The 24,192-nt window shown below is 58.3% G+C and overlaps 1 protein-coding gene across 14 annotated transcripts in view; it reads left to right on the forward strand.

The window, feature by feature from the left end:
* SPEG (striated muscle enriched protein kinase) overlaps positions 1–24,192 on the forward strand; it is a 58,846-nt gene that overhangs the window by 7,085 nt on the left and 27,569 nt on the right. For 4 of the 14 annotated variants that reach the window (XM_044937841.2, XM_044937843.2, XM_044937853.2 and 1 more), the window contains exons 2-11: positions 1,322–1,364; positions 2,296–2,330; positions 2,896–2,985; positions 3,068–3,404; positions 6,225–7,525; positions 9,575–9,718; positions 10,101–10,283; positions 20,308–20,483; positions 20,713–20,801; positions 21,852–22,027. In XM_044937841.2, coding sequence (XP_044793776.2) covers positions 1,322–1,364; positions 2,296–2,330; positions 2,896–2,985; positions 3,068–3,404; positions 6,225–7,525; positions 9,575–9,718; positions 10,101–10,283; positions 20,308–20,483; positions 20,713–20,801; positions 21,852–22,027 — 2,574 coding nt within the window. The other 10 variants (XM_044937844.2, XM_025278308.3, XM_044937855.2 and 7 more) reach the window with 9 other exon arrangements.

The following is a 24,192-nucleotide window of genomic DNA, read 5'->3' on the forward strand; positions in this document are numbered from 1 at the left end:
GAGGCAGGTGATCGCCGCCCCCGGGGACGCAGGGCAGCCGGCGAGGGAAGGGGCTCCTAGGGGGGTGCGGGCTGGCGGGGTAAGGGCGGGCTCCGGCCTCCGCCGCCGCCGCCGCCGCCGCCGCCGCCGCCGTCTTCCCCCAGCCCGGGCTCCGGCGGCCCCGAGGCTCCTTCCGCCACCGGCGCCGGCCCCCGCCAGCTCCCCGCCTCGCCCCCGGCCCCGCCTCCGACTCCGCCCCGCCCCCGCCCGTCCCCTCCTCGCCCGGCCGCCGGCCCGGCCCCCTCCCCCGCCATGAAGAAGCTGTGGGTGAAGAAGCGTTTCCAGGTGAGGGCTCCGGGGGCGGGCGGCGCCGGGAGGGGGCAGGAAGGGCTGGGCGCCCCGGAGGGAGGGCGGGTCGCCGCGGCGGGGCCCGGGGGAGGGGGCGCCGGAGCCGAGTCTGCCCCACCCCGGCGGCCGAGGCGGCGGGCAGGGCGCGCTCCAGGGGGCTCCCTGGCCTACGTCAGGCCCCTCCCCGCGCCCAAGGGCAGAGCCCCCGCCCCCCCAACCCCCAGCACCCGCGATCGCCGCGACCCCCGGGGAGGCCCCCGCAGCCACCCTCTGCGTGGAGCGCCCACGGGCTTCTGTATCACCTCTTGCCTCTGTCCAACCCCTCCGTGCCCCTGGCTGGCTCTCCCCAGCCCCCAACTCCGGTGCCTTCCATCTTCCGGGGCTCCTGGAAGCAACGGCGCAGGGATCCGCGCTGAGCTCAGTGCATTCCACTAGCCCTGCCCTGTCCTCCGTGGACCCGGGCCTCCTTCTTGCTTTCCTGAGGCTCCCGTCGTTTGGAGGACCTTGCCCTCTGCCCCCGCATCACCCTCCTGCCCTCTTGACACCTATCTCAGGGGTGTCTGTCCTCCCCCTCCACCCCCCCGCCCCCAGCAGGAATCTGTGTCCTTGTCCTTCCATCTCCCAGTCATCCAAGCATGCCCCCCCCCCCACCAAATTTCTTCCTTCACATCTGTCAGCCTATCTCTGGGAGTGTCGCTCAGGTCCCCAGTCCTCTGACCAGCGTTTGACCCTTAGTCCACCCTTCTTCCTCCCCAGCTCCTCCCCAGAGCCTCGCGGGAGCTCCAGGGGGAGGGCTGACAAGCAAGGAAAACTGGAGATATTTATTCCCTTTAGGGGAAGCTAGCTGCCGGGGTCCCTTCCGCTTGCCCTGCCCCCAGTGGTCCCTGGGCCAAGTTTCTGATTGATATAGAGCTTTGGACAAGAGGTATAGGAAGGTCGGAGCATCAGGAGCGAGCCTTCCCCTCAACTCCTCATTCTGTCTTTTCTCTTTCAGAAAACCGGCCACTCCCGCCGGGCCTTTGGCCGACTCACCCATGGTGCGTGGACCGTGAGCTGCCTGCTCTAGCCCATGCACACTCCTCCTCTTGGTCCATGTCCCTTCATGAGGCACCCAGGCCTGAAGACGGCCCATGAGATACAGGGCCCCCATATTCCCCCACCCACCTACCTGCTTAACCACCTACCCACCCACCCAAGAAAGCCCCTTGCAGCTGAGAAAGGACCTAGCAATAGGGGTTGGGGTTAGCTGGCACACCCTCTAATGGGTCCCGGACTTATTATTCTTCATCTGTGGGCCAGGTGGGGATGAGTTAAGTGCCATGCTTCTACAACCAGCACGTGGCTCCTGCTTGTCATGGCACTCAGGGAGAAACTGAGGCACAGAACCTGATAGAATCTGAGAAAGTTAAAAGAAACATGCCCAAGAAACTTTGCTCCTAGCCTGACCACATTTTTGAGGACCATTCAGCAGTAGCAGAGAGGGTTTGGGAAGAGGGTGCAGGTCACGTCATGATGCCAAACAGATGGAGAGGTTCTTTTGAGAGGTCAAAGCACAATGCAGATATTGTACCAGAAGGTGGGCCTGACCCCTAATGGGGGGCCTGGGTCTGTGGCTGGGCTGAGTACAAGTGGGTGTATGTGTGTGTACGTGTGTGTGTGTGTGTGTGTGTGGCCAGTGGGAGCACCAGTGAAAGTGCGAAGGTGCAGAATCACTGTGGTCATTGGAAGAATCTCCCAAAGCACACTGGCTCCCCAGTGCTGGGCCCACTGGGGCCGGCAGGCAATCAGCGAATGAGAGGTGCTTTGCTCATCCCAGGTGTCTCCCTCTCCCAACTCCCATCCCCACAGGGCATCTTAGGGCACCGGGTACCCTGATGGCCCCTCTGTCCTGCCTGTCCACCATGCCCTACCCCACAAACGCTCTGATAACAGTCTGTCCATGTCTCTCTCCTGCTGCTCCTATGGAAGCGAAGTTTTCCGCTCCTGCAGAAAGCAAAGTTACGGTAGGAAACTGGCTCCTGCCCTGGCCCTCCACTCCCCTGCTTCCCTGCCCAACCCCGGCCTCTCCTCACCCTGCCTCAGCTGCACCCTGATGTGTTCCAGCTGGTTTGGGGTGGAGGACAGGCTGGCCCTGCGGTTGGTTGAGTGCTCTGACAGTACGACTCTGAGGTGACTCCCCTTTGTTCCTGGGTACCGGAACCCAGACTTTAGAGCCTTGAAACGTAGGATCTTGTTATTTGGGGGGCTGTGCGGGAACTTAAGTTATCACTGGCGGAGAGGAGGGGGAGGGGCTACAGCCCTGCAGTCCATCAAGTGGCCGGGTGGGGAGACTGCAGGTAGCTTTGAGGGCACTACCACGGAGGCAGGGGTGAGGAGCCAGAGGACCGGCATGGGAGGGGTGACCCCGAGGCTCCCAGGATGGGCAGCGGAATGTGGGGAGCTAAGGGGAGAAAAGATAGATGATGGAAGACCTGATGGCGATGTGGAGCCTGCTGCAGGGGAGGCAGGAGGGAAGAGTCGGAGTCAGGGGGAGGAGAGCCCTGCCCACACAGACCCTTTCTCCTCCAGACTCGGAGACAGGCGAGGATGACATCAGCGACGGGCAGGGGACCCAGCGCCTGGAGCTTCGGGATGATGGGGCCTTCAGCACCCCCACGGGTGAGCTCTCTGGGGTGCACACAGAGCCAGCAGGTGGCCTTCCCTCCAAAGGTGCCTGGCTTCACTGTGTTCCTCTCTCTAGGGGGCTCTGATACCCTGGTGGGCACCTCCCTGGACACGCCCCCGACCTCCATGACAGGCACCTCAGAGGAGCAAGTGAGCTGGTGGGGCAGCGGGCAGACGGTCCTGGAGCAGGAAGCGGGCAGCAGGGCTGGCACCCGCCGCCTCCCGGGCAGCCCAAGGCAAGCACAGGCAACCGGGGCCGGGCCACGGCACCTGGGGGTGGAGCCGCTGGTACGGGCGTCTCGAGCTAATCTGGTGGGCGCAAGCTGGGGGTCAGAGGATAGCCTTTCGGTGGCCAGTGACCTGTACGGCAGCGCATTCAGCCTGTACAGAGGACGGGCGCTCTCGATCCACGTGTAAGTAACGGCCTTACCTGGGCCCTTCACTGTCCCACCTCACCATGCCGTCCCGCACTGCCCCTCACCGTCCATTAGCCTCCACACCCCACGTCCCCTGCACCATCCATCCCTCTGTGCACTTCTCCACCCCCCCCACCATTGCTTCCTCTCCTGGCCCCAGCTGCCCACTCTGTCTTCCTACACAGCTCCATCCTCCTCCTGTTCCATCACCACCCACATGCTCCTGCTCCCACCTGTCCTGGCTCACTGTGCCATCTCCATGGTCTCGTGGACCCCTCTCTCTCTTTCTTGTCTCCTGCAAGATCTCCACTCTCCCGGGGGCCCTCTCCTGCCTCGCCCATTCAGGCTCCAGTTGTCCCCAGGATCCCCACTCCCCCCACCCCTCAGGGGCCCCCTCCGTGCCTGCTGTCTCAGCAGCTGCTGCCTTTTCATCTCTGCACATTCCTGTTCCCATGTGGGCCTTTTTCTGGGAGGAACGGAACCTTTCTGCACGGCAGCTCCCGGGAGAGCAGGAGGGAGCGAGCGAGAGCACAACCAGGAGACAGAAGAGAGCGAGGTGGTCAGGGGGTTGTTGGGGCCAGGGGCCTGGGAGAGCAGGGGCATGTGAAGTGTGTGGGCCGCAGGGGGCTGAGGCAGGGTGGGATGGAGATTGGGGGTTGGGGGGGCTAGGCTGGAGGCAGAGGGCTCAGAGTGATGGAGGTGGGGGCATGTGAGGACCCCATGTGGGAGACGCCTCAGGGTGGGGTTGAAGGTGGTCCTGGGAGGCTACGGTGAGGAGCGGAGGTGTTGGAGTGAGATGTTGGAGCCGGTTTTGGGTTTTGGAGATGTGGAACTGGCAGATACAGAAGAGAGTGCTATGGTAGAAGAGAGGAGTGGCTGATGAGAGAGGTTATCAGGGGGCATTTGGGGAGCTGAGGGGGGCCTGATTTGTGATGGGTATGGGTGTGTGTGGGGGAGGTACCACCATGGAGGAGAAAGAAAGGGCCTGGTGGGGGGAGGCATTTTTTGCGGGTGGCTGAGGTGGCTGGCGGTAGGCAGGGAAGAGGTCTGGGGGCAGGTGCAGAGGAGGCGCCCTTGCTTTATCTGGCTGGCATTAACCAGGCGCTCCCATGCCCTGGACTTGCCTTTTCCTTCCCTGCCTTTCTTTGCCAGGCCCCAGCCGGAGCCTGGAGTTGCTATGGCAACTTCCGAGGAACCCATTTCCTTAGTGATGTCTGTGGTACACAGGCTGGCCTGGAGCTTGAAACTGCCAGCAAGAGATCTCCTCTGCTGTCCCCAATTTCTCTCCCTGCCTCACCCAGTTCCCAGAGGCCGTTCCTCAGGGACTCTGCTGTCCCTCCCCCAGAGTAGACTCTGCCTCCCTGCAGGTGGCTGGTTGAGGTTTTTCTCCCTAGGGCACTCTAGATTGCATGCCCCCACCCCCACCCCACACCCTGTTGGAGGTGAGGTTTGCTGTGTAGGCGGCTGACCCAGGTAGCCTGACACTAAGGCGCTGGAGAATTTATGCTCATGGCCAATACCATACTATTTCTCCCGTCTCTGTGCCCCCAGAATCCCAGACATATCGGAGGGAACAAGGGCTTAGAAGCCAGACTACTGGGGTTTCAATCTAGCACCAACTATTTCCTAGCTGTGTTACCTTGGTAAGGCACCTCACCTCTCTAAACCTCACTTTCTTCATCTGTAAATGGAGATAATAACAGTCCTTGTTGCAAAGGATTGTTGTGAGGATTAAATGACTCAATGCATTTTAAGCATTCAGTACATGCTTGACACACAATAAGTACTCAATGAGCCATTTCATAAGTTTTTATTAAGCTCTCTCTAATGTGTTAGGTAGGATGCTAGTATCTTCGATTCCTTTTCTTGCTAATCTCTATGTTTGGTGTGCCCCCAAGAGTCCAGATGGGGGAAACTGAGGCCCAGCTCTTGGGCATCAAAGTTCTGGAGGTGAGAGGGGCAGTCTGGGGCTGCCCAGCTCCTTCCTTCCTCCTCTTCTCCCACACCCACTGTTCAGGCCCACACAGTAGTTATTTTGGAGCTGAGTTATTCCTGAGCATACCCCTTTGGGGAGCTTCTGTGTTTCTCAGGGGGTGGTTTCCAAGGACTCAAGGTAACTTTCCCAGGGGCAGGACAAAGTCAGAGGCCTTGTACCGGGGGCAGATTAATCAAAGGCACGGGAACCTGGCTACCCTCGTCTCCCACTCCAGGGACCTCAGCTGTCACCTGCTGTCAGCACAGTGGGGGCTTAGGTCTGAGGAGCTGTTAGGCAATCCCAGGGATGAGGGTATTGCTCCTGGAAGGCGTGTGCCTGTTCTTCCTGGGGCACAGTGAAGGGGTATGCACTGCTGAGGAAGGGCAGGGCTGTGGGGGCCAGCTGGGGGCAGGAATGAGTGGGAGGCTGAATTCCTGAGAGGGCCCCGCCTCATCCCACCCTCCCGCCTTCCCTGCCCACTTCATCTTTTGGGTCTTCAGCCTCATCCTTCCCCCCCCCCCTCCCCCCACCACTCAGTTTCTGTTTGTGCTGTTTCCCAGCTTCTGGGGCTGGGGAGAGGGGGCTGGCCAGAGCCCCTGGGACTGAGTCTGTTCCTGGACCCAGCCACCAGCCCAATCTTCCGGGGCCAGAGCCGCCAGCCTCTCCCCAGCACCTGCTCTGGCTGTGCCTTCCTCTTGGCGGGTGGGGGGGCGGAGGAGGGGCTGGCCGATGTCACCCCCAAGCCTTCCCAGCATGCCCACCGCCTGATTCCTGTCACGACCCGAAGGTCTGGGAGGGGAGGCCCCCTGAATCTCCTGCCCCTCTTCGTCTTGGTCCCGCAGCACTGTCCCTCAGAGCGGACTGCACAAGGAGGAACCTGACCTTCAGCCTCAGCCCGCCAGCGAAGCCCCCCGTCGCCCAGCCCTGCCGCCCCCCTCCAAATCCGCGCTGCTGCCCCCACCGTCCCCTCGGGTGGGTAAGCGGCCCCCGCCGGGATCCGGCGGCCAGCCCCTGGCCACCCCCACGCCGCCGCACCGGCGCTCTCGGGAGCCGGTGCCGCCCGAGGACGCCACCGCCGAAGAGAAGCGAGGGAAAAAGTCCAAGTCGTCCGGGCCCTCGCTAGCGGGCACGGCGGAGTCCCGGCCTCAGACGCCCCTGAGTGAGGCCTCGGGCCGCCAGTCGGCGCTGGGCCGCTCCCCGAGGCTGGTGCGCGCTGGCTCCCGCATCCTGGACAAGCTGCAGTTCTTCGAGGAGCGCCGGCGCAGCCTGGAGCGCAGCGACTCGCCGCCGGCGCCCCTGCGGCCCTGGGTGCCCCTGCGCAAGGCCCGTTCGCTGGAGCAGCCCAAGTCCGAGGGCGGCGGGCCGTGGGGCACGCCCAGGGCCTCGCAAGAGGAGCTGCGGTCCCCGGCGGGCAGCGTGGCCGAGCGGCGCCGCCTATTCCAGCAGAAGGCGGCCTCGCTGGACGAGCGCACGCGTCAGCGCAGCTCTGCGTCCGACCTCGAGCTGCGCTTCGCCCAGGAGCTGGGCCGCATCCGCCGCTCCACGTCGCGGGAGGAGCTGGTGCGCTCTCACGAGTCCCTGCGCGCCACGCTGCAGCGCGCCCCGTCCCCCCGAGAGCCCGGCGAGCTGCCGCTCTTCTCCCAGCCCTCCACCCCCAAGACCCCGCGGGCCTTGAGCCCCGCCGCCGCCCAGCCGCCCCCTGCGAGCGTCGCGGAAAAGCCCGGGGATGAGCCAGGGAGGCCCCGGGGCCGTGGGCCAGCGGGCAGGACGGAGCCGGGGGAAGGCCCGCAGCAGGAGGTTAGGCGCCGGGACCAGTTCCCGCTGACCCGGAGCAGAGCCATCCAGGAGTGCCGGAGCCCGGTGCCGCCCCCCACCTCCGAGCCCCCCGAGACCAGGACGAAAGCTCCCCCGGGTCGGAAACGGGAGCCCCCGCCGCAGGCCGTGCGCTTCCTGCCCTGGGCCACGCCGGGCCAGGAGGGCGCTGCTGTGCCCCAGACCTTGGAGAAGAATAGGGCGGGACCCGAGGCCGAGAAGAGGCTGCGCCGAGGGCCAGAGGAGGACGGTCCTTGGGGGGCCTGGGACCGCCGAGGGGCCCGCAGCCAGGGCAGAGGTCGCCGGGCGCGGCCCACCTCGCCTGAGCTCGGTAAGGCCTCGGGGAGGGTAGAGAAGGTGCTGAGACCTGGGTGGGAGCATGTCTGGAAAGAGCGAGACTGCTAGGCAGTTGCGAGGGTGCGGTTTCAGAGGAAAGGCATGGTCCCAGCTTCCAGTTTGAGTGAAGGATTGTTGAAGGCCCTTGTATATGACCTGTCCGATGGTGAGAGTGTGAGAATGTTTTGATGGAGGCTGGGCGGAGCGGAGCTGTGAACAAAGATCCCATGTCCAATGCCTTCTATAACGTCCCTTGGGTCCAGTGGCCTGCTGGGCTGTTGGGTCAAGGATCTAATGGTGGGGGGAAACCCTCCACATCCCCACTGGTCTGTGGGGGAAGAGACCAAAGGCCATCTCAATAAGTAATTGATCATGTCCCTCTTACTGTTGAGCTTAGGGCCAGCCAGTTCTCAGTACTGATCTTCTCATCCCCACACATCACCTGACCCATCAGGGCTACTAAGATCTCACCCAGCCTCCCTTCTAGCCTCATCCCTCCTATCTTTGGAGTCCCTGCGTGGCTGAGCTGACTGTGATCACATGCCAACCAGTGTGTTGTCGCACACTCCTGTGGATGGTGGCCAGTACCCCAAATGCCTCTGCCCCTAACTCTGCTCAACTGAACATCAACTTGGGGCCACTTCTGGTGCAAGACTGAGGAGCCATCCTCAGCTCACTCCTGCCTCTGCTGTTTTTCCAGGCCAGATATGCCAACCCCCTGCTCTTAGGACACTGTCGATGTCTCTCTCAGTGCACTTAGCACTCCTCCCCCCCCTTTTTTCATCACATTATTCTTCATTTTAGTAGTACTGTCTCAAAATCTTTAGAGATGACTAGGTGCCTATTCATCGTCCTACTAGCCACGTTATTGAGTGTCCACAGCCATGTTCCAGGTGTTGTGTTAACTGGGTGTGTTACTTTATTTTAATCTATATGCCAGTTCTATAGGATGTTGGGTGTTATTTATCAGCTCCATTTTACAGATAAAACTGAGGCACAGAGATTATCTAATTTGTCCAAGGTTTTGTACCTAGAGAACAGCATAACATCTTCATGGCTCTTTTGGCTACAGACACTGTGCGTTATCTAGCTCATGGGTTGTGTTAAGTCACTTTAGTCGTGTCCAACTCTTTGCAACCCCATGGACTGTAGCCTGCCCAGGCTTCTCTGTCCATGGGATCTTCCAGGCAAGAATACTGAAGTGGGTTGCCATTTTCTTCTCCAGGGAATCTTCCCAACCCAGGGATTGAACTGGCGTCTTTTAGTTCTCCTGCATTGGCAGGCGGATTCTTTACCACTATCGCCACCTGGGAAGCCTGTTATCTAGCTTACAGAAGGTCAGAATTAGAAAATACCCAGAGAGAGTCACGACCGTGGAGTTTTATGGTCTCTTCGTGTGTACGAGCTCTCTTCCTGTGTGTGTATGGTCTCTTCTGTAAGCAGGGACTGCCTCTGATTTCTTATTGTGTCCCTGGTACCCATACGGAGTAAGTAGTAAGTGCAGTGTTACTGTTTGGTGAATGGACACAGTCAAAGCTGATCTTCATGAGGCCTCTCATGGCTACCGGAAGCACCTGCTGCTCCCTTTTTTAATCCAGTGGCATCACTAGTTTGACAGTTCACCACACATCGCCCTGTCACACTAGCATTGCTTAGGTCTTGGGTTGCTATTGGCTTGTTCTCTGTTTGGAAGCTTATGAAGTCGTGTCCTCCTCAGAGCACCTTGCACAGGGCTTGATCTATGATCACTGATGACTGATTTGTGTAAAGACGCACAGTGCAGTCCCTGTCATCCTCCAGAAACCAGCCTCCTAACTGTGGCTGAAATTAAGCAGCCAAACCACCATAGAGTCCCGCCGCCCTGTTCTGTTGGAGAAATCCCTTCTGTTTTCCTTTCTTCCCTGTCTCAGGAGGTTCAGGAGAGAGACCCTTTGCTCTCCAACCCTTGCCTTCCAGAAGGCCCTCTCTCTGGGTTTGCCCCCTCTCCCCCAAGTCATTCCCACAGGGACATGTCCCCTTACCCTCTCGTCCATGTGTCCTGCAGAGTCTTCGGATGACTCCTATGTGTCTGCTGGAGAAGAGCCCCTGGAGGCCCCTGTGTTTGAGATCCCCCTGCAAAATGCAGTGGTGGCCCCAGGGGTGGATGTGCTGCTCAAGTGTATTGTCACCGCCAACCCCCCGCCCCAAGGTGAGCTCTAGGCCTGGGGTCAGGCTAAGATTGAGAGAAGGAGGGGAGATTCTCCCTTCCCTGCCTCCCACCCCAGTCCTTGGGGGGAATGGGAGGGAGGGGGTACGGGGAGTGGGCGGGGAGATCATCCATTCCATGGGGCTGGCCAGACTGCTGTGTCATGTGTGTGTATGTGTGTGTCTGTGTGTGTTAGTGGGGTCACAGTCCCTTGAGAGAGGGGAAGGTGGGCCTGGACTTTTGTGACTGAGGGGCCAGCCCTCGGGATTCCCTGGGGTGGGGAGAGGAGTGCTGTGGGCCCTGTGTGGGGTGGGGTGGGGGGAGATTGGCCCCAGTGGGCCCCTGTGGGCAAGGACAACCTGGTCACCCCACTGCTTCCCTACAGTGTCCTGGCAGAAGGATGGGTCCCCGCTGCGCAGTGATGGCCGCCTTCTCATCCGGGCAGAAGGCGAGCGGCACACCCTGCTGCTCCGGGAGGCCCGGGCCGCCGATGCCGGGAGCTATGCAGCCACTGCCACCAACGAGCTGGGCCAGGCCCGCTGCGCTGCCACGCTGGCCGTGAGACCTGGTAGGGAACCGTGGGCCCTGGGGCTGGGGGAGGTGAGCCACTAGTGACCCTTCCCACTCCTAGCCTGGTGCTTGGGCTCTCAACCAGTGTGCATTCTAGTCCATTCTCCTGTGTTGGCTGCTCTAGTGCAAGCATTTTAAATGGCCCTGCCCCCAAGGCAGTGGCCAAATTCCCAAGGCACATGCCAGAGAGGCCAATTCATGAAGTCATTGAAGTGTGTCTTCCGACATCCTCTAAATGCCCTCCTCCCATGGCATTTCCCTGAACCGGGTTCTTTGGGGAAAGCAAATTATCCTTGAGTCTCAGAGATAAAGAATCTCCCTGCTCAAAGGGTTTAAAAGCCATCAGGAGTCTTCTGAGGTCATTTCCTCTCTAGAATGGTCACCTCTATTTCCACCTCTTGTAAAAACAGATACTTTTAAGCGCCACAACCTTCCCCTGCTCCCTTGCTCCTTCAGTTGAACCCAGAGCCCGAAAGAAGATGCATCTGAGAGTACCTCTTGGGATATAGCTGAGGCTGCCTCGTTTTCTATTTTTATGAAAGTCCTTTCTTGGTGTCGAACTACTTCCTTTGGATTTGAGCCGGGTTTCTTTCAGGTTGAGGACTGGTGTTGGTGTGCATTGCCAGTTCAAGTCATTCAGGTTGCTGGGCTGACAAAGTGCTGGCCCTGGGCAGTGAGGTGGGGTGGGGAGGTGAGAGAGGGTAGGGGGTGTTTCAAAAGGAAACGTCGCGCATGGGCTGTAGCCTACCAGGCTCCTCCGGCTGTGGGATTTTCCAGGCAAGGATACTGGAGTGGGTTGCCATTTCCTTCTCCAGGGGATCTTCCTGACCCAGGGATTGAACCCAGGTCTCCTGCATTGTAGGCAGATGCTTTACCATCTGAGCCACTGGGGAAGTTCATTAAGGAGATTACCACTGGGCAATCAACCTAGGTCAGCGGACCTGGGATAGAGGACAGTGCAGGGTAGATGAATCTGGTCCCTAGACTGGCCAAGTGGTCTGTTGGTGTTGTGATATCCTGGACTGAGAGACATCAGAGCCCTGCAGGAGCCTGGGAATTAGGCGGGCAGGGGGAAGGGCTAGGCGTGCCCGGACAGGGAATAGTATACCTTGTTCTGTCCTTTACTTTCACTCGGTGCTGCCGGAGACAAGATTACAGAGCCTGTTTGCTGTGGTCCTAGGTCCTCAGCACCTTCACGATCAGAGATTAGGGAGTTCTTGGCAGTGTCTGGCCTGAGTCCCAGTCCAGCATTAGGTCCTTTGGGTTGCACCTGTCTGGCTTTGCAGGCCTGCAGGTCTGCCTCTTCCTTAGCTTACATCCCCCTTCCAGGGGCCCATGAGTTAGGTATTCTCCTTCTGCTCGCCCCTCCCACCACGCTGAATCATACCCATCCCTCCACTGCATGCTTCCGTCCTTCCATCACCTCCGGGATCTGGCTTCTGACTCAGCTCCCCGCTCCTCTTTGGGGGCCATGGCCTGGCTCCAGGACTCCGGTCAATACCTGGCTTGGGCTGAGATTTGGCCGAGGGTTGTATGTGCGTGGTGGTGGTGGTGGGGGGGCGGTTTGCCCCAATACTGGCTCAGGGCCATTTGAAAGCCTTTTAAGGTTGGGAAGGAGGCTTGGGGCAAGGCAACTGTCAGCACTTGACTGGGAGTTCTATGTTCCGCCACATGGAACCTCCCTGCACTTTAGTTTCCTCGTTTGTAAACCAGAGATAATTATACCATCCTCACGAATGAAAGCAAATGTGTGAACGAGCTTTATGAACTGTAAAGCTGTAGACAAATGTTAGTTGTTAGCATTATTAAGGGGTGATGTTGAGCACAGGAGCATGGGTTTCCAGGAGGCTCCCAGAAAACTGCCTCTTCCTTTTCTGCCCTTCCTTCAGCCTGTCTGTGCCTTGGGGACTCCTTCCCTGCCCTCCCCAGGCCTGCGGCCCACAGCCCCTCTGTATTTCCCAGTCCCTGGGTCTTTAGCCCGCCACAGCATCTCTGTGCCTCCTCCAGCCTGGGGAGCCAGAAAGCTTCATCACATTAGTCAGCCGCACCAGGCACTGTGGCCACAGAGAAGTTCCCATAAGCCAGGCTGGCTGGAGGGCCTCAGGGCTTGAGGGACAAGCACGTGAGTGTAGACGCGGCTGTCGTGGAGAAAGCAGATTTTCTTACCCTACAAGGCGCTGTTTGGTCCAGAGCAGCTGGACGGGGGCCAGTGGACCTAGAGAGCAGCAGGAATGGGCGGAACCTGTGGGTGGCACAGACATTTGGCAAGGGAGGGGGTCCCAGGCCTGGAGTCTGTGGGGATTGAGGGGGTGGGGCAAGGGAAGGGTGTCAGGCAGTGTGGCTGTGGGTGGGGTTGGGAGTGTGTTGAGGGAGGGAGGGTATGGTGTCTTGTAGGAAGAGGTCTCTTGGAACCACCTTCCTTTCTTGCTCCTTTTGGCCCCCCTTGGTAACCAGGGGTGGCTGCCCAGTGCCCTCTTGGGGTTCCTCCCCTCAACAGGACAAGCTTTTGAGATCTGACAGTTCTCAGTTTCTGGTTGGGAACTTCAGGAACAGGGGTGACTGAAGAATAGAGTTCCATAGGTGCTGGATTTGCAGGGCAGAGCCTGCCCTTGCTGCCTCTGCAGCCCCACCCCAGCCCTGGTTCCCTCCCCGCCCGCCCCACCCTGCTGGATAACTCTGTGGAGACCCAGTCATGCTCCCAAGGGGTGTGTGTGTGTTGGGGCGAGTGCTGGGGGTGTGTGGGAGGTGAAGCTAAGCATTCTCAATGCTGCCCACATCCATCACACGTGCATTTTCTGAGCACCAACTGGGTGCCAAGTGCTTCATGTCTCTGAACAGTTTCTTCTGTTTGGAGAGTGCCAGATACTTTTTTACAAACCCTTTGACATTTCTCCCTTCACTTGAGCTGCATCCCACCACATACACCCCTCGGAGAGGAACATTTCTGGGAGTAACATGGCCGCTTTACAGACGGGATGATGAAAGGGTAAAGTGACAAAGTTAGCACAAGGGCAGCAGCCTTTATTGAGCATCTGTAATCTGCTTCCGAATGTTAGAAGCAACAGGTGATTTAAAGCGATGGAAACACTCACCCGTGAAACCTAAGCTTAGCATGGATGGCAGAATAAGGTAACGTGCTGTTCTTGTTCCGTCACTGAGCTGTAGCCGACTGTCTGCAACCCCGTGGACTGCAGCATGCCAGGCTTCCCCGTCCTTCACTGTCTCCCAGAGTTTGCTCAAACTCATGTCCATTGAGTTGGTGATGCCATGCGACCATTTCATCCTCTGTCACCCCCTTCTCCTCCTGCCCTCAATCTTTCCCAGCATCAGGGTCTTTTCCAATGAATTGGCTCCTCGAATCAGGTGGCCAAAGGATTGGAGCTTTAGCATCAGTCCTTCCAATGAATATTCAGGGTTGATTTCCTTTAGGATTGACTGGTTGGATCTCCTTGCTGTGCAAGGGACTCGTCAAGAGTCTTCTCCAGCACCACAGTTTGAAAGCATCAATTCTTCGGTGCTCAGCCTTGTTTATGGTCGAGCTCTCACATCCACACATGACTACTGGAAAAACCATAGCTTTGACTATACAGACCTTTGTCAGCAAAGTGATGTCTCTGCTTTTTATGTGATCAGGTCTTGTGTTGACTGGGTTCTCATATGTAATACAACCCTGGGAGGTAGGCTTTATTATTATGCTCCTTCTTGTTGTTGTTGTTCAGTCGCCCAGTCATGTCTGACTCTTTGCAACCCCATGGACTGTAGCACGCCAGGCCTCTCTGTCTTTTGCCATCTCCCAAAGTTTGCCCAAGTTCATGTCCATTGCATCAGTGATGCGATCCAGCCATCTCATCCTCTGACGCCCTCTTCTTCTGCCCGCAGTCTTTCCCAGCATCATGGACTTTTCCAGTGAGTCAGCTGTTCACATTAAATGACCAAAATACTGGCGTTTCAACTTCAGCATCAGTCCTTTCAATGAGTGCAGGCTTGATTTCCCTTAAGATTGACTGATTAGATCTCCTTGCGGTCCAAGGGACTCTCAGGAGTCTTCTCCAGGACCATAGTTCGAAGGCATCCATTCTTCAGCTCTCTGCCTTCTTTACAGTCCAACTCTCAATATGAGTTGGGAATACCATAGCCTTGACTATATATGGACCTTTGTCAGCAGAGTAATGACTCTGCTTTTCAGCACCCTGTCTAAGTTTGTCATGACCATGTTACAGATGAGGAAGTGGAGACTTGGGAAGCTTTAGCAAATTGCTCCAGAGCATCACTGATCATAGAACTTCCTGTGATGATAGAAACGTTCTTACTTGCCTTAATAGGGTAGCCACTAACTACAGGTGGCTGTTGAGGACATGAAAGGTGGCCAGTGTGACTGAAGAGCTGACTTTTTTGTTTTATTTCATTTTAGTTAAAGTGCACTGAAATTGTCTCAGGCAGCTGGTGGCTACCCTGTTGGGTGCTCAGCTCTAGGAGCAGAGGCCGCTGGAGGCCAGATCATGGTTTGAAGCCCTGTTCCTGGGTCTCCCAAGCTTGTCCTCCTAATCACTGCACTGTACCATCCCCTCTTCCGCTACCCGAAAGGGGTCAGGGTTCGAGGCACAAGGTTAAAGTTGTGCTCTGGAGCTCCCAGGGCGGGGGGCAGAGGCTGTCCACGCCCCCTGTGGGTGGGTCATCCTGGGGGAGCGTTTCTGTGCTTCCTCTCTGGCTCCCCACCTTCCCTTCGGCTATAGTGCTGCTTTGTTTCCCTGCGTGCCTGGTGGCTGTGGTCAGCTCACCCCCGCTGCAGGCTCTGGTCAGGAGGAGGGGAGACATGGGGGATTCACGCACCCAGGCCTCCATCCAGCTGCCTTCAGCCCTCCCCTCACACACAGGTCTTCTATATTTGAGTCTACATTTCTAGCATTTTCCAGCTGAGCCTTGGCCCCAGCTGGTGGTGTGTTCTCTTCTACAACGCAAGGGTCACTTTGTAACTCCTGGGCTACTTTCATTGGTAAGATTTGTGAGGGTCTGTGGGGCTAATGATTAGGCTAAGGACATTTGGGCCAGAAGATAAGGCTTAACAAAGCTCATTCTGGTCCTACCAATAGGACCAACACTATCATAATAGGGAAGAAGTGGTTTATTGGAGGTCATCAGTGTAAAAAGAGAGGAAGAAGAAATCATGGTGCCAACATCTACCCCCCCCCCCCACCACCCCCCTGCTTCTTCTGGCCCCTGGTCTTGGCCTGTTGCTGCAGAATCACAGGTTTTTCCTTGGGAAGGCAGCAGCTGCCCATGAGGGGACCTTGAAATGCCACACGGCCCTTCTGTCCATCTTTGCTGGCGATTTGGACAGCATCTAAGAAAGCAGTGTGGTCCCTTGACCTGACTCAGCCCACCGCCACACTGCTCTCTACCGGAAGCAAGTTGGCCCACAAAAGCTGCTATCCTAGAGTGGGAGTCATCATGCACAGCTGGCAGAAGAATGAGGGGGTGTCCAGTGATTAGGACTCTGTGCTTTCACCACTGAAGGCCCTGGGTTCGATCCCTGGTCAGAGAACTAAGATCCCATAAGCCATGCGGTGTGGCCAAAAAAGAAAACAAAAAAAAGAACGGGGACCTCATCCACCGTTAGTGCCAATTTATCTAAACTTGCGGCAGCCCCAAGTACGGAATTAACCGCTTCCATAGCTAGGTCAGGCCGACCACGTGAAATTCTCTCCGCTTCCAGGTCCATTTTAAGCCAAAACAGAAACACTCTCAGCACAGCCCTTCTCCTTCTCTAAGCGGGGACACTTCCTGGCAGCGCCTGTGGACGCTCCCAGCTGCAGGCCAGCCTGTGCTCTCCCTTCCCTCACTTCTGCGGCGGGGTTACCCAGCAGACATTTAGAGGAATCGCCTCTAGAGGACCTCCCGAGACAGTGCGTGTGAAGAGTGGGCTGTGAACAACCCGACCACATATGTCAGTGCTGTGAGCGTCCGGCATGTTACCCCTTCCTCAGGTACCTTCCAGAGCCCCCCCTTTGCCCTCAGAGTGAAGGCAGCACCCCTGAAGCAGACCTTGACCGCCTGGGCCTGAGCATGACCCCACGATGGCCAGAGACACTGACACTGTCACGTCCCACTTTCTTCTTTACCTAGTTTTGAGCCAGAAGGATGAGCTACAGTTCACTGCACACGCTTTCTTACTTTGAGCATTTGCTCAGCTGGTTTCCTCTGCCAGGAATTCTTTTTCCTACTTAAACCAAACTCTGAATTCTAATACCACCCTTCCATCAGTTCTCCCTTCTTCCCTGAGCCGAAAGTAACATCCTGTTCTCTGTATTCATCTGGCCCTTATCAGTAAGCCCCACTCTTGCCACCGTATTCATGCTTGATATTATGTCGTGTGGGTATCTGGTTTGTCATCTCAACCAGCTGGAAGTTTCCTGAGGACACCACTCTTTTCTTCACCCCTGCCAGCCCTTCCAGTCATACCTTGAGGCCCTCCTGGACAGCCAGGACTGGAGTGGACCACGGAGATGGCAGTGAGGGTAGAAGCTTTCACAAACCCCTGGAAAAGCCTAGGTCACGTGCAGAGGCTGGGCGGGATGCGAATCTGCCAAGGGTAGTGAGGATCTGCCTGAGCGTGGAGGTTGGGATGGCAGTAGAGACCATAGAGTAGTGGTCCCCCAGGTGTGGACCCCAGACCAGGAGCATCATCATCACCTTGGGGATGTGTTAGAAATGGAGGATAAGAGCCCCAGCCAGACATACAGCATTAGAAACTCGGGGGCTGTGACCCAGTGAGCTGGGGTTTAAGAAGCTCTCCACATGATTCTGGTGCCAGGTGAACTCTGAGAAGCACCACCGTGAGTCAGGGGCCTTGTGCCAGGTGAGAGGCCAGTGAAGCCAGTCCTCCAAGGTTTGGAGCTTAGCCTTGAAGTTTGTTGGCCGGCTGAGGTGGGACTTAGTGATATCACTTCTTCAGGTTGTCCTCATCCACTGAGGGTCCTGGGGTCCCTAAATGTTTCTATGCATAAGAATCTCCCTGGGGACATGCCATTTAAAAAAATTTCTCCTGTTTCAGGAAATCTAATTTTTCGGGCCAGAAATCTATAATTTAAATAGGCTGCCAGGTGGTCCTGATATGGGTGGTTCAGGACCACTTTGAGAAGCTCTGATGTAGAGGCTTTTCATGTAGGTGGCTGTGACTGTATCTATACCAGCAACACCTCTGGGGATGTTGAGATGCACTGGTCTTAAGAGGGAGGGCTCCCCGACTTGTGGGGTTCCTAATTCCCAACACAGGAATCGAACCGGGGTCTCCTGAATTGCAGGCAAATTCTTTACTAGCTAAGCTACCCAGGAAGCCACTAAGGGACTTGAAAGTGAAAGTGAAAGTCGCTCAGTCATGTCCTACTCTTTGCAACCCCATGGACTATACAGTCCATGGAATTCTCTAGGCCAGAATAGTGGAGTGGATAGCCTTTCCCTTCTCCAGGGGATCTTCCCAACCCAGGGATTGAACCCAGGTCTACTGCATTGCAGGCAGATTCTTTACCAGCTGAGCCACAAGGGAAGCCCAAGAATACTGGAGTGGGTAGCCTACTCCTTCTCCAGCGGATTTTCCCGACCCAGGAATCAACTGGGGTCATTTGCAGGTGGATTCCTGAATCACTTGATCACCCCATGCCCCAGGTGCTATTCCCCCAGCCACCACCAGGGGTCTCGGGCTCCCTGCAAACCCTGCTGGTCAAGCTCTAATTTCTGCAGTCTCTCTTTGGGCACTTGAGCTGCCTCAGTGCTGTTCAACCTGCAGGTGACCCCAGAGGTCACCAGACTCCACGGAGAGGAGGGGGATGCCTGCCTCCAGGGGCTATGCCTGTGATCTCGGCATCAACTAGTGCTCAAACCCTGAGCAGATGCTCATCAAGTGCCATCCTGACTTCCCTCTCCATCTCCGTGTCAGGACAGCCAACCTGAATGGTGGGCCCTTCCCCCTTCTTCACTGGCAGTGCTGGGAAACACAGGTCATAGCTTGGGAATGTGGCCGCAGGGCGGGGGTGATTGCTGGCGGGAGAAGGCCATGTGACCTCTCCTCAACAGCTCCCCTGCTCTGCTGTTCTGTCTCCGAGCCCCATGCCCATCCAAGTGCAGATGGGTGCTAGTGGTGAGGGGTCACCGTGGGTAGCAGCCTCATGTCCTCCTGACCTGTCGGCTCTGGTGGGCAGAGAGGGTGAGGGATGTCGCCAACAGGTCCCTGGTAGAGCCGGTAGAGGAGGGGGTTGGGTGCAAGGTTCAGGAACCCACGGTCGCTGCGGGGCCACACCTGCCATGGCAGGACTGGAGAGGCAGAGCGGGGACTCTGGGCCCCTCAAGTAGAAGTCAAAGGTCCCGACAGCTCTCTGATCCTCAGCACCAGGGAGGACTGGGCATGGCCCAGCTCTAGCGGTTGAGGCTTGGTGTGGATTCCAGCATCAGGGAGCTTAGCCATTTGGTCAGGGAAAAGGGCATCATAGGGGCCGTTTGCCGTCAGTACCTCCTGTGGTGGACACTGCAAGACAAATGGGTCAGATGCGGGCATCTTGACTGCTGCAGCCAAGTGTCACTCTCGTCTTCCCCTGGGGACTGAGCGCCCCCCCCCCCCCCCCGGCCACCCTTTGAGCCGAGGCACCATTAAGGGGGTTTCTCATTTGTCAGGGTCCAGAAGCCGTAAAGAGAGAAAAGGCAGATCCCGCCGCTTAGGAATGAGCAGGGTGGCTAAATAGGGAGGCCGCTCTGCCCCTCCCCTCTCCTCCCCCTCCGCTCCAGGGCCCAGGCACCACCTCCCCCGGCCAGCTGCCTGCCTGCCACCCAGCCTGTCCCAGCCAGGCCAGCCCCTACCTCCTCCTTCCCCCTCCCCAGGCTCCTTCCCCTCCCCCTGGACCTCATGCAGAGCCTCAGCAGAGTGAGTGGGGCTGGGCAGGCTGGGCTCCCGCTCCCTGGGGAGCCGGAGGGGTGGGCAGTGGGCAGGCCACAGGAGGCCTGGTGCCAGGACAGAGCCTTCAGGACAAGTGCCGGCTGGGGTCCGTGTGCAGAGTCTCGCGGGGTAAGTTGGGGTGCAAGCCCTGCCCCTGGGCGAAGCCAAAGGGGCTTGGGGTGGGGGACCAGGAGGAGGGGCCAGGGGGCTGTGGCAGATTCATGTCTGTATTTGGCAGTCGGATTGGAGCCAGCTCAGTGAGGCTGGGCCCTTGGCCAGTTGCAGGGGAGGGCGTCAGGGCCCTGGGGACACCCCTCTCCCGAAGCAGTGCTGGCGCCCCCTCCTCTTCCCCTGAGCCGCCCTTCTCTGTGGATGACTCAAAACTCTGCCTTCCTGGCCCCTGAGAGTTTGGGGGTTTGTGCTCCAGGGCTGGGGCCAACAGGTGCCCCTGGGGTATCTGGGGCAGGAAGCTGAGAAGGGAGTGGGGGAAGGGCTGGCTGGACACTGCCGCCTCATGGGCCCTGGCACTGAGGTCAGGATGGGGCTTGTCCGAGGTGTGTGTTCCTCTGCACCAGGCCCAGCTCACCCGAGAAACGGGTTTCCTGGTTGTGTTACTCTGGGGTCCAGAGCCATGACCCACCTGGCACTGGGGGCCTGCAGTTCAATGCTGGGAATGTGGGTTCCATGCTCCAGTGGAATCCCAAATCTCCCACAGGGTCCAGGAACAGCCCCTCTAGGGCCTGAATTCTTTGCCCCAGGCCATTCCCTATGGTTGCCCCACTCAAGAGAATCAGCAGGGTCAGGGTTGGGAGCTTCTGGCAGATCATGAGTCCAGGGCTCTGGGACAGGAAACACCTGGGCAAGGTCACAGCGAGTGAGTAGGAGCCCCGGGATGTGAAGTCAGGGCAGGGCTGGCCTTCTGAGCTTCCTTGGCTCCTGGGCCTTTACGGAGCTATGTCAACTCCTGGGCTCTGCGACTTTGCAGACCTTATCAGGTCCTTGACCCCAGACTATTCCACTAGTTGTCTCGGTCTCCCTGCCCACCCCACTTTCTTCCAGACATCCCTATGGCACTGTTTCTCCTCTGTCTCTCCTCCAGGTGGGTCAACATCTCCTTTCAGCAGTCCTATCACCTCTGATGAGGAGTATCTGAGCCCCCCAGAGGAGTTCCCGGAACCCGGGGAGACCTGGCCCCGAGCCCCCACCATGAAGCTCAGTCCTGGCCAGAATCGCCGTTCCTCGGACACTGGCTCCAAGGCGCCCCCTACTTTCAAGGTCAGACCCCCTAAGGCCAGCCCCCAGCTTCCTATTCCTTTGTGTGGCCCTTTGTTCTTGGGACCACACCAGGCTCCAGCAAGGCCTGGGGCTTTGTTTCATCAACCCTTCTTACCCAGAGTCGGTCTCCATCAGACTGGTGTGGAAGAGACCTCTGACCCAGGGTCCCCCTGCCCCTAGGAGCCAAAGCTGGGCCCTGTCTCATCTGACACCTCGGGGTCCCCTGCAGGTCTCACTTATGGACCAGTCAGTAAGGGAAGGCCAAGATGTCACCATGAGCATCCGTGTGCAGGGCGAACCCAAGCCGGTGGTCTCCTGGTGAGTAGCAGCCCCTGACTACCATCTTCCAGCTTTGCCGGATCTGGGCTGGGCCCTGTGAAGCCTGGCTTTGGGTGGGGGGTCAGTGAACCCTTTGTGGAATTCAGTCTGTCCGAAGGGGCATCATCCCAGGCACAGTGGGACCCCAGGTTACCATCCCAGGCTACCCGCACCGTGGCCCCACCCCTGCCCTGGTGTTCACACTCATTCAGGGCTTCCCCTCTGCGAAGGGTTTGGGTAACAAATGGTCTCCTGTCTGTCCGCTTGGCGTGAATGACCCGGTGTCCTCTCGCTCCTGAAGAAGCTTCCCAACCCTCATCCCAACCTCAGCCCTGTCGTTTGACAACAGGGTGACTTTTTTGAGGCCTGTGCTGTGCCCAGCCCTGCACTGGGCCCACACTTAATTTGTTTCTGAGCTGCCAGCGTCCAGAGTTAAACTTGGGCCTTAGCTGCAGGGCTTCGTCTCAGGTGCCATTTGATGACTCGTTTGGCTTAGCTTTCTATTGGTTTGGGTTCTCTTTTTCACTTTTAAATGATTATCTAGTCCCCAGTGTAGTTTTCTAACACTAAGTTATTTCCTATTCCTTTTGGGAAGTGAGAAAGCTATCTCTCCATTAACATAAGTAAAAACAAGACAAAAATCTAAGGATTATCAAGAGCTGAATAGCTTGGTGTTACTCTTAACTGCAATTGCCTGGAAAATCCCATGGACAGAGGAGCCTGGCAGGCTACAGTCCATAGGGCCACAAAGAGTTGGATGCCACTAAGCGCACACACACACACACACACACACACACACACACATGTGCAGTTAGATTCCAAGAAGGGAGTGACCCAGGTGGGCAGAGGGTGTCTGGAAGTTCCTGGGAGGCAGGGGGCAGTGGTGGGATTGCGAGTCAGGGTGAAAAGCAAGCCCTGTAACCCAGGGGTACCCATGCCCAGTGAGACATATCTGGGGAGCGGACGAATGATGTTGGGGTGGGAGGCCTGCTTGGCTTTGCAACCCCATGCTCGCAGGGCCCGGGGACTGAGTTCTCACCCTTCCGACAGGCTGAGAAACCGTCAGCCTGTGCGCCCAGACCAGCGGCGCTTTGCTGAGGAGGCAGAGGATGGGCTCTGCCGGCTTCGGATCCTGGCTGCCGAGCGGGGCGACGCTGGCTTCTACACCTGCAAGGCGGTTAACGAGTATGGCGCTCGACAGTGCGAGGCGCGCCTGGAGGTCAGAGGTGAGTACCTCACGCTCTCTACCAACCCCTCACCCTGGCCTCAGCCTCATCCCTACCCGGTTGCCAATGTTCACACAAGCTTAGTTAATGGCCTGCCACAACTGAAAGGGCCTTCGAGGTCCCCAGGTTCAGCTGCTCATGCTGTAGTGAGGAAACTGAGACCCAGAGAGGGGAGGCAATTTGCCCTAGGTCACACAGCAAATTGTTGAGTGCTCAGCTTACTACACAGTACTGCTTTCCCTACCCTCCATCATGCCTGCTCCGGTGCCAGCTCGAGAGACCCTGCTTCCTGTCGCCGGCGGTCCTCATCTCACATTCTTCTAAGCCTTGGTCACCTCGCCAGGCCCCTTCCTCACACCCACTCCCTGCTCCTCTCTTGCTTCTTCCACCCATCCCATTGCTGTGTGGGCGATACCGTGGTTGGGGGTGGCAGTGGGGAGTGTTTGATAGTCGGACCCGTCCGGAGGGGCCCTTGGAGTGACTTGGGCATGGAGCGTTGCAGGGACCCCGGGGTCGCCAGGGTGAGCAGAGCTGGGAAGACATGGAGAGGACTGGGCCCCCGGAGTTGGGGCGTAAGGACAGGTGGCCTCTAGGCCTCAGGACAGCAGGCGGCCCTTTGGGGCTGATGCTTTTCCTCCCCAGGGCAGGCCTTCTGCCTCACCTTCTACTCCCCACCTTCCCTGTGGGCAATTCAGGGCCAGGAACCCCTCTCCCCAGCTCCACACTCAGCCACCACCCCCTCCTCCTGGCAGAGGCCAGCTCTGAGGAGCCCCCCAGCCCCCTATTGGAGCCTGGACCCTGAGAGTCATGGTCACCTCCTTGGTCCCCATGCGCTTAGTGACCATGCCCATGCCTCCTGGTGCCTGGGGCTGCCACCTCTTCCATCTCTGAATTCTTTAGCTCTCCTCCTGCCCACCTCCCCAGCCCAGCCCCCTTCCCTGTCCTGCTCCTTCCCCCACCCCGCCGCCCCCCGCCCCAGGGTCTGGCTCTGCCTTGCTTCTCTGTGTTAACCCACGTCTTGGTGCTTCTCTCTTTGGGATTCCTCCCAGTGTCCCCCAGGCGGTTGGGGTGCTCCTGACGCCTAGGAATGCCTTCTTCTTGGTTGCCCAGGGCCTCTGCCTGCCCAGGAACCCTGGAGACCTGGCCTCTGGCTGACTGCCGCCCCCTCCCCCCAGGGCCGACCTGGGCGGGGAGCCAAAAGTAGCAATGCCGCCCCCCGGCAGTCTTAAGAGGGGCCCTAGCCAGGTCTGCGTGCGTGTGCGTGCCTGTGCGTGCGTGTGCGTGTGCTGCACTAACCTGCCGCTTGCTGACTGAGGTTTTTGTCTGTACACAGGCGAGTGAGCTCAGGGGGCCACCTGCGCTCCCCCCCGCTACCCTCCGAGCCGCGCCCCTGTCTCAGGCACCTCTCGGACCTCGCTGTGTTTCACTGCCTCCTGCCCACAGACCCTGCCGGCCCGGACCCTGTCCCAGCCTCCCCTCCCCTCCCCACCCACGCAGCGTCCTGGGACAGCCCATGAGCCCTTATGGACCCCCCTCCCCAAGCGGACACATGGTCGGGCAGGCTGGGAGCTCCCCCACGGACTGGGTGCCAGGAGGGGAGGGCGACTGTGAGGGGTATCAAGACCACCCCCCAGTCTCTCCCCGAAGGGGAGCACCCAGCGAGTGCATGTGCTGCCTCTGCTATAGGCCCTGTCTGTCTTTCTGTTTGTCTGTCTGTGTGTCTGTGACAGTCAGGGAAGGATGCCCTCCAGCTGGCGTGGGGTCAGGCAAAGGGAGAGAGGACATGGCCTGGCGTTCGTAGGATAGAGGGAACCAGAGGGGTAGGGGGCTATGGGCAAGGGGCTCAGGGGCACTGACCATTCCAGAAATGGGTTTCAAATGGCACAATCCTTTCTATTTCACAAGAGACCAAAAGCCAGAGGCCCTTGGCCCTGTGCTGATGAGGAGGCCTGGCTGAGGCCTGGCCCTGGGCGGCAGGCTTAGGGCCCTTCGGGGCTCCCTTGTTCACTATCAGGGCCAGGGATGCTCTATTTGAGAATGAGAGTTAGTCAGGCTTGGCACAGGAGTAGGGGCCTGCTGTAGTGGGTGTGGACATATTCAGAAATACCTGTTTCTTAGTTCAAATAAAGTCCAGTTTGTACCCAGCTGGTGTGCTGTGTCTTCTT

The sequence above is a fragment of the Bubalus bubalis genome, chromosome 2 (assembly GCF_019923935.1).
Source record: "Bubalus bubalis isolate 160015118507 breed Murrah chromosome 2, NDDB_SH_1, whole genome shotgun sequence".
NCBI lineage: Eukaryota > Metazoa > Chordata > Mammalia > Artiodactyla > Bovidae > Bubalus > Bubalus bubalis.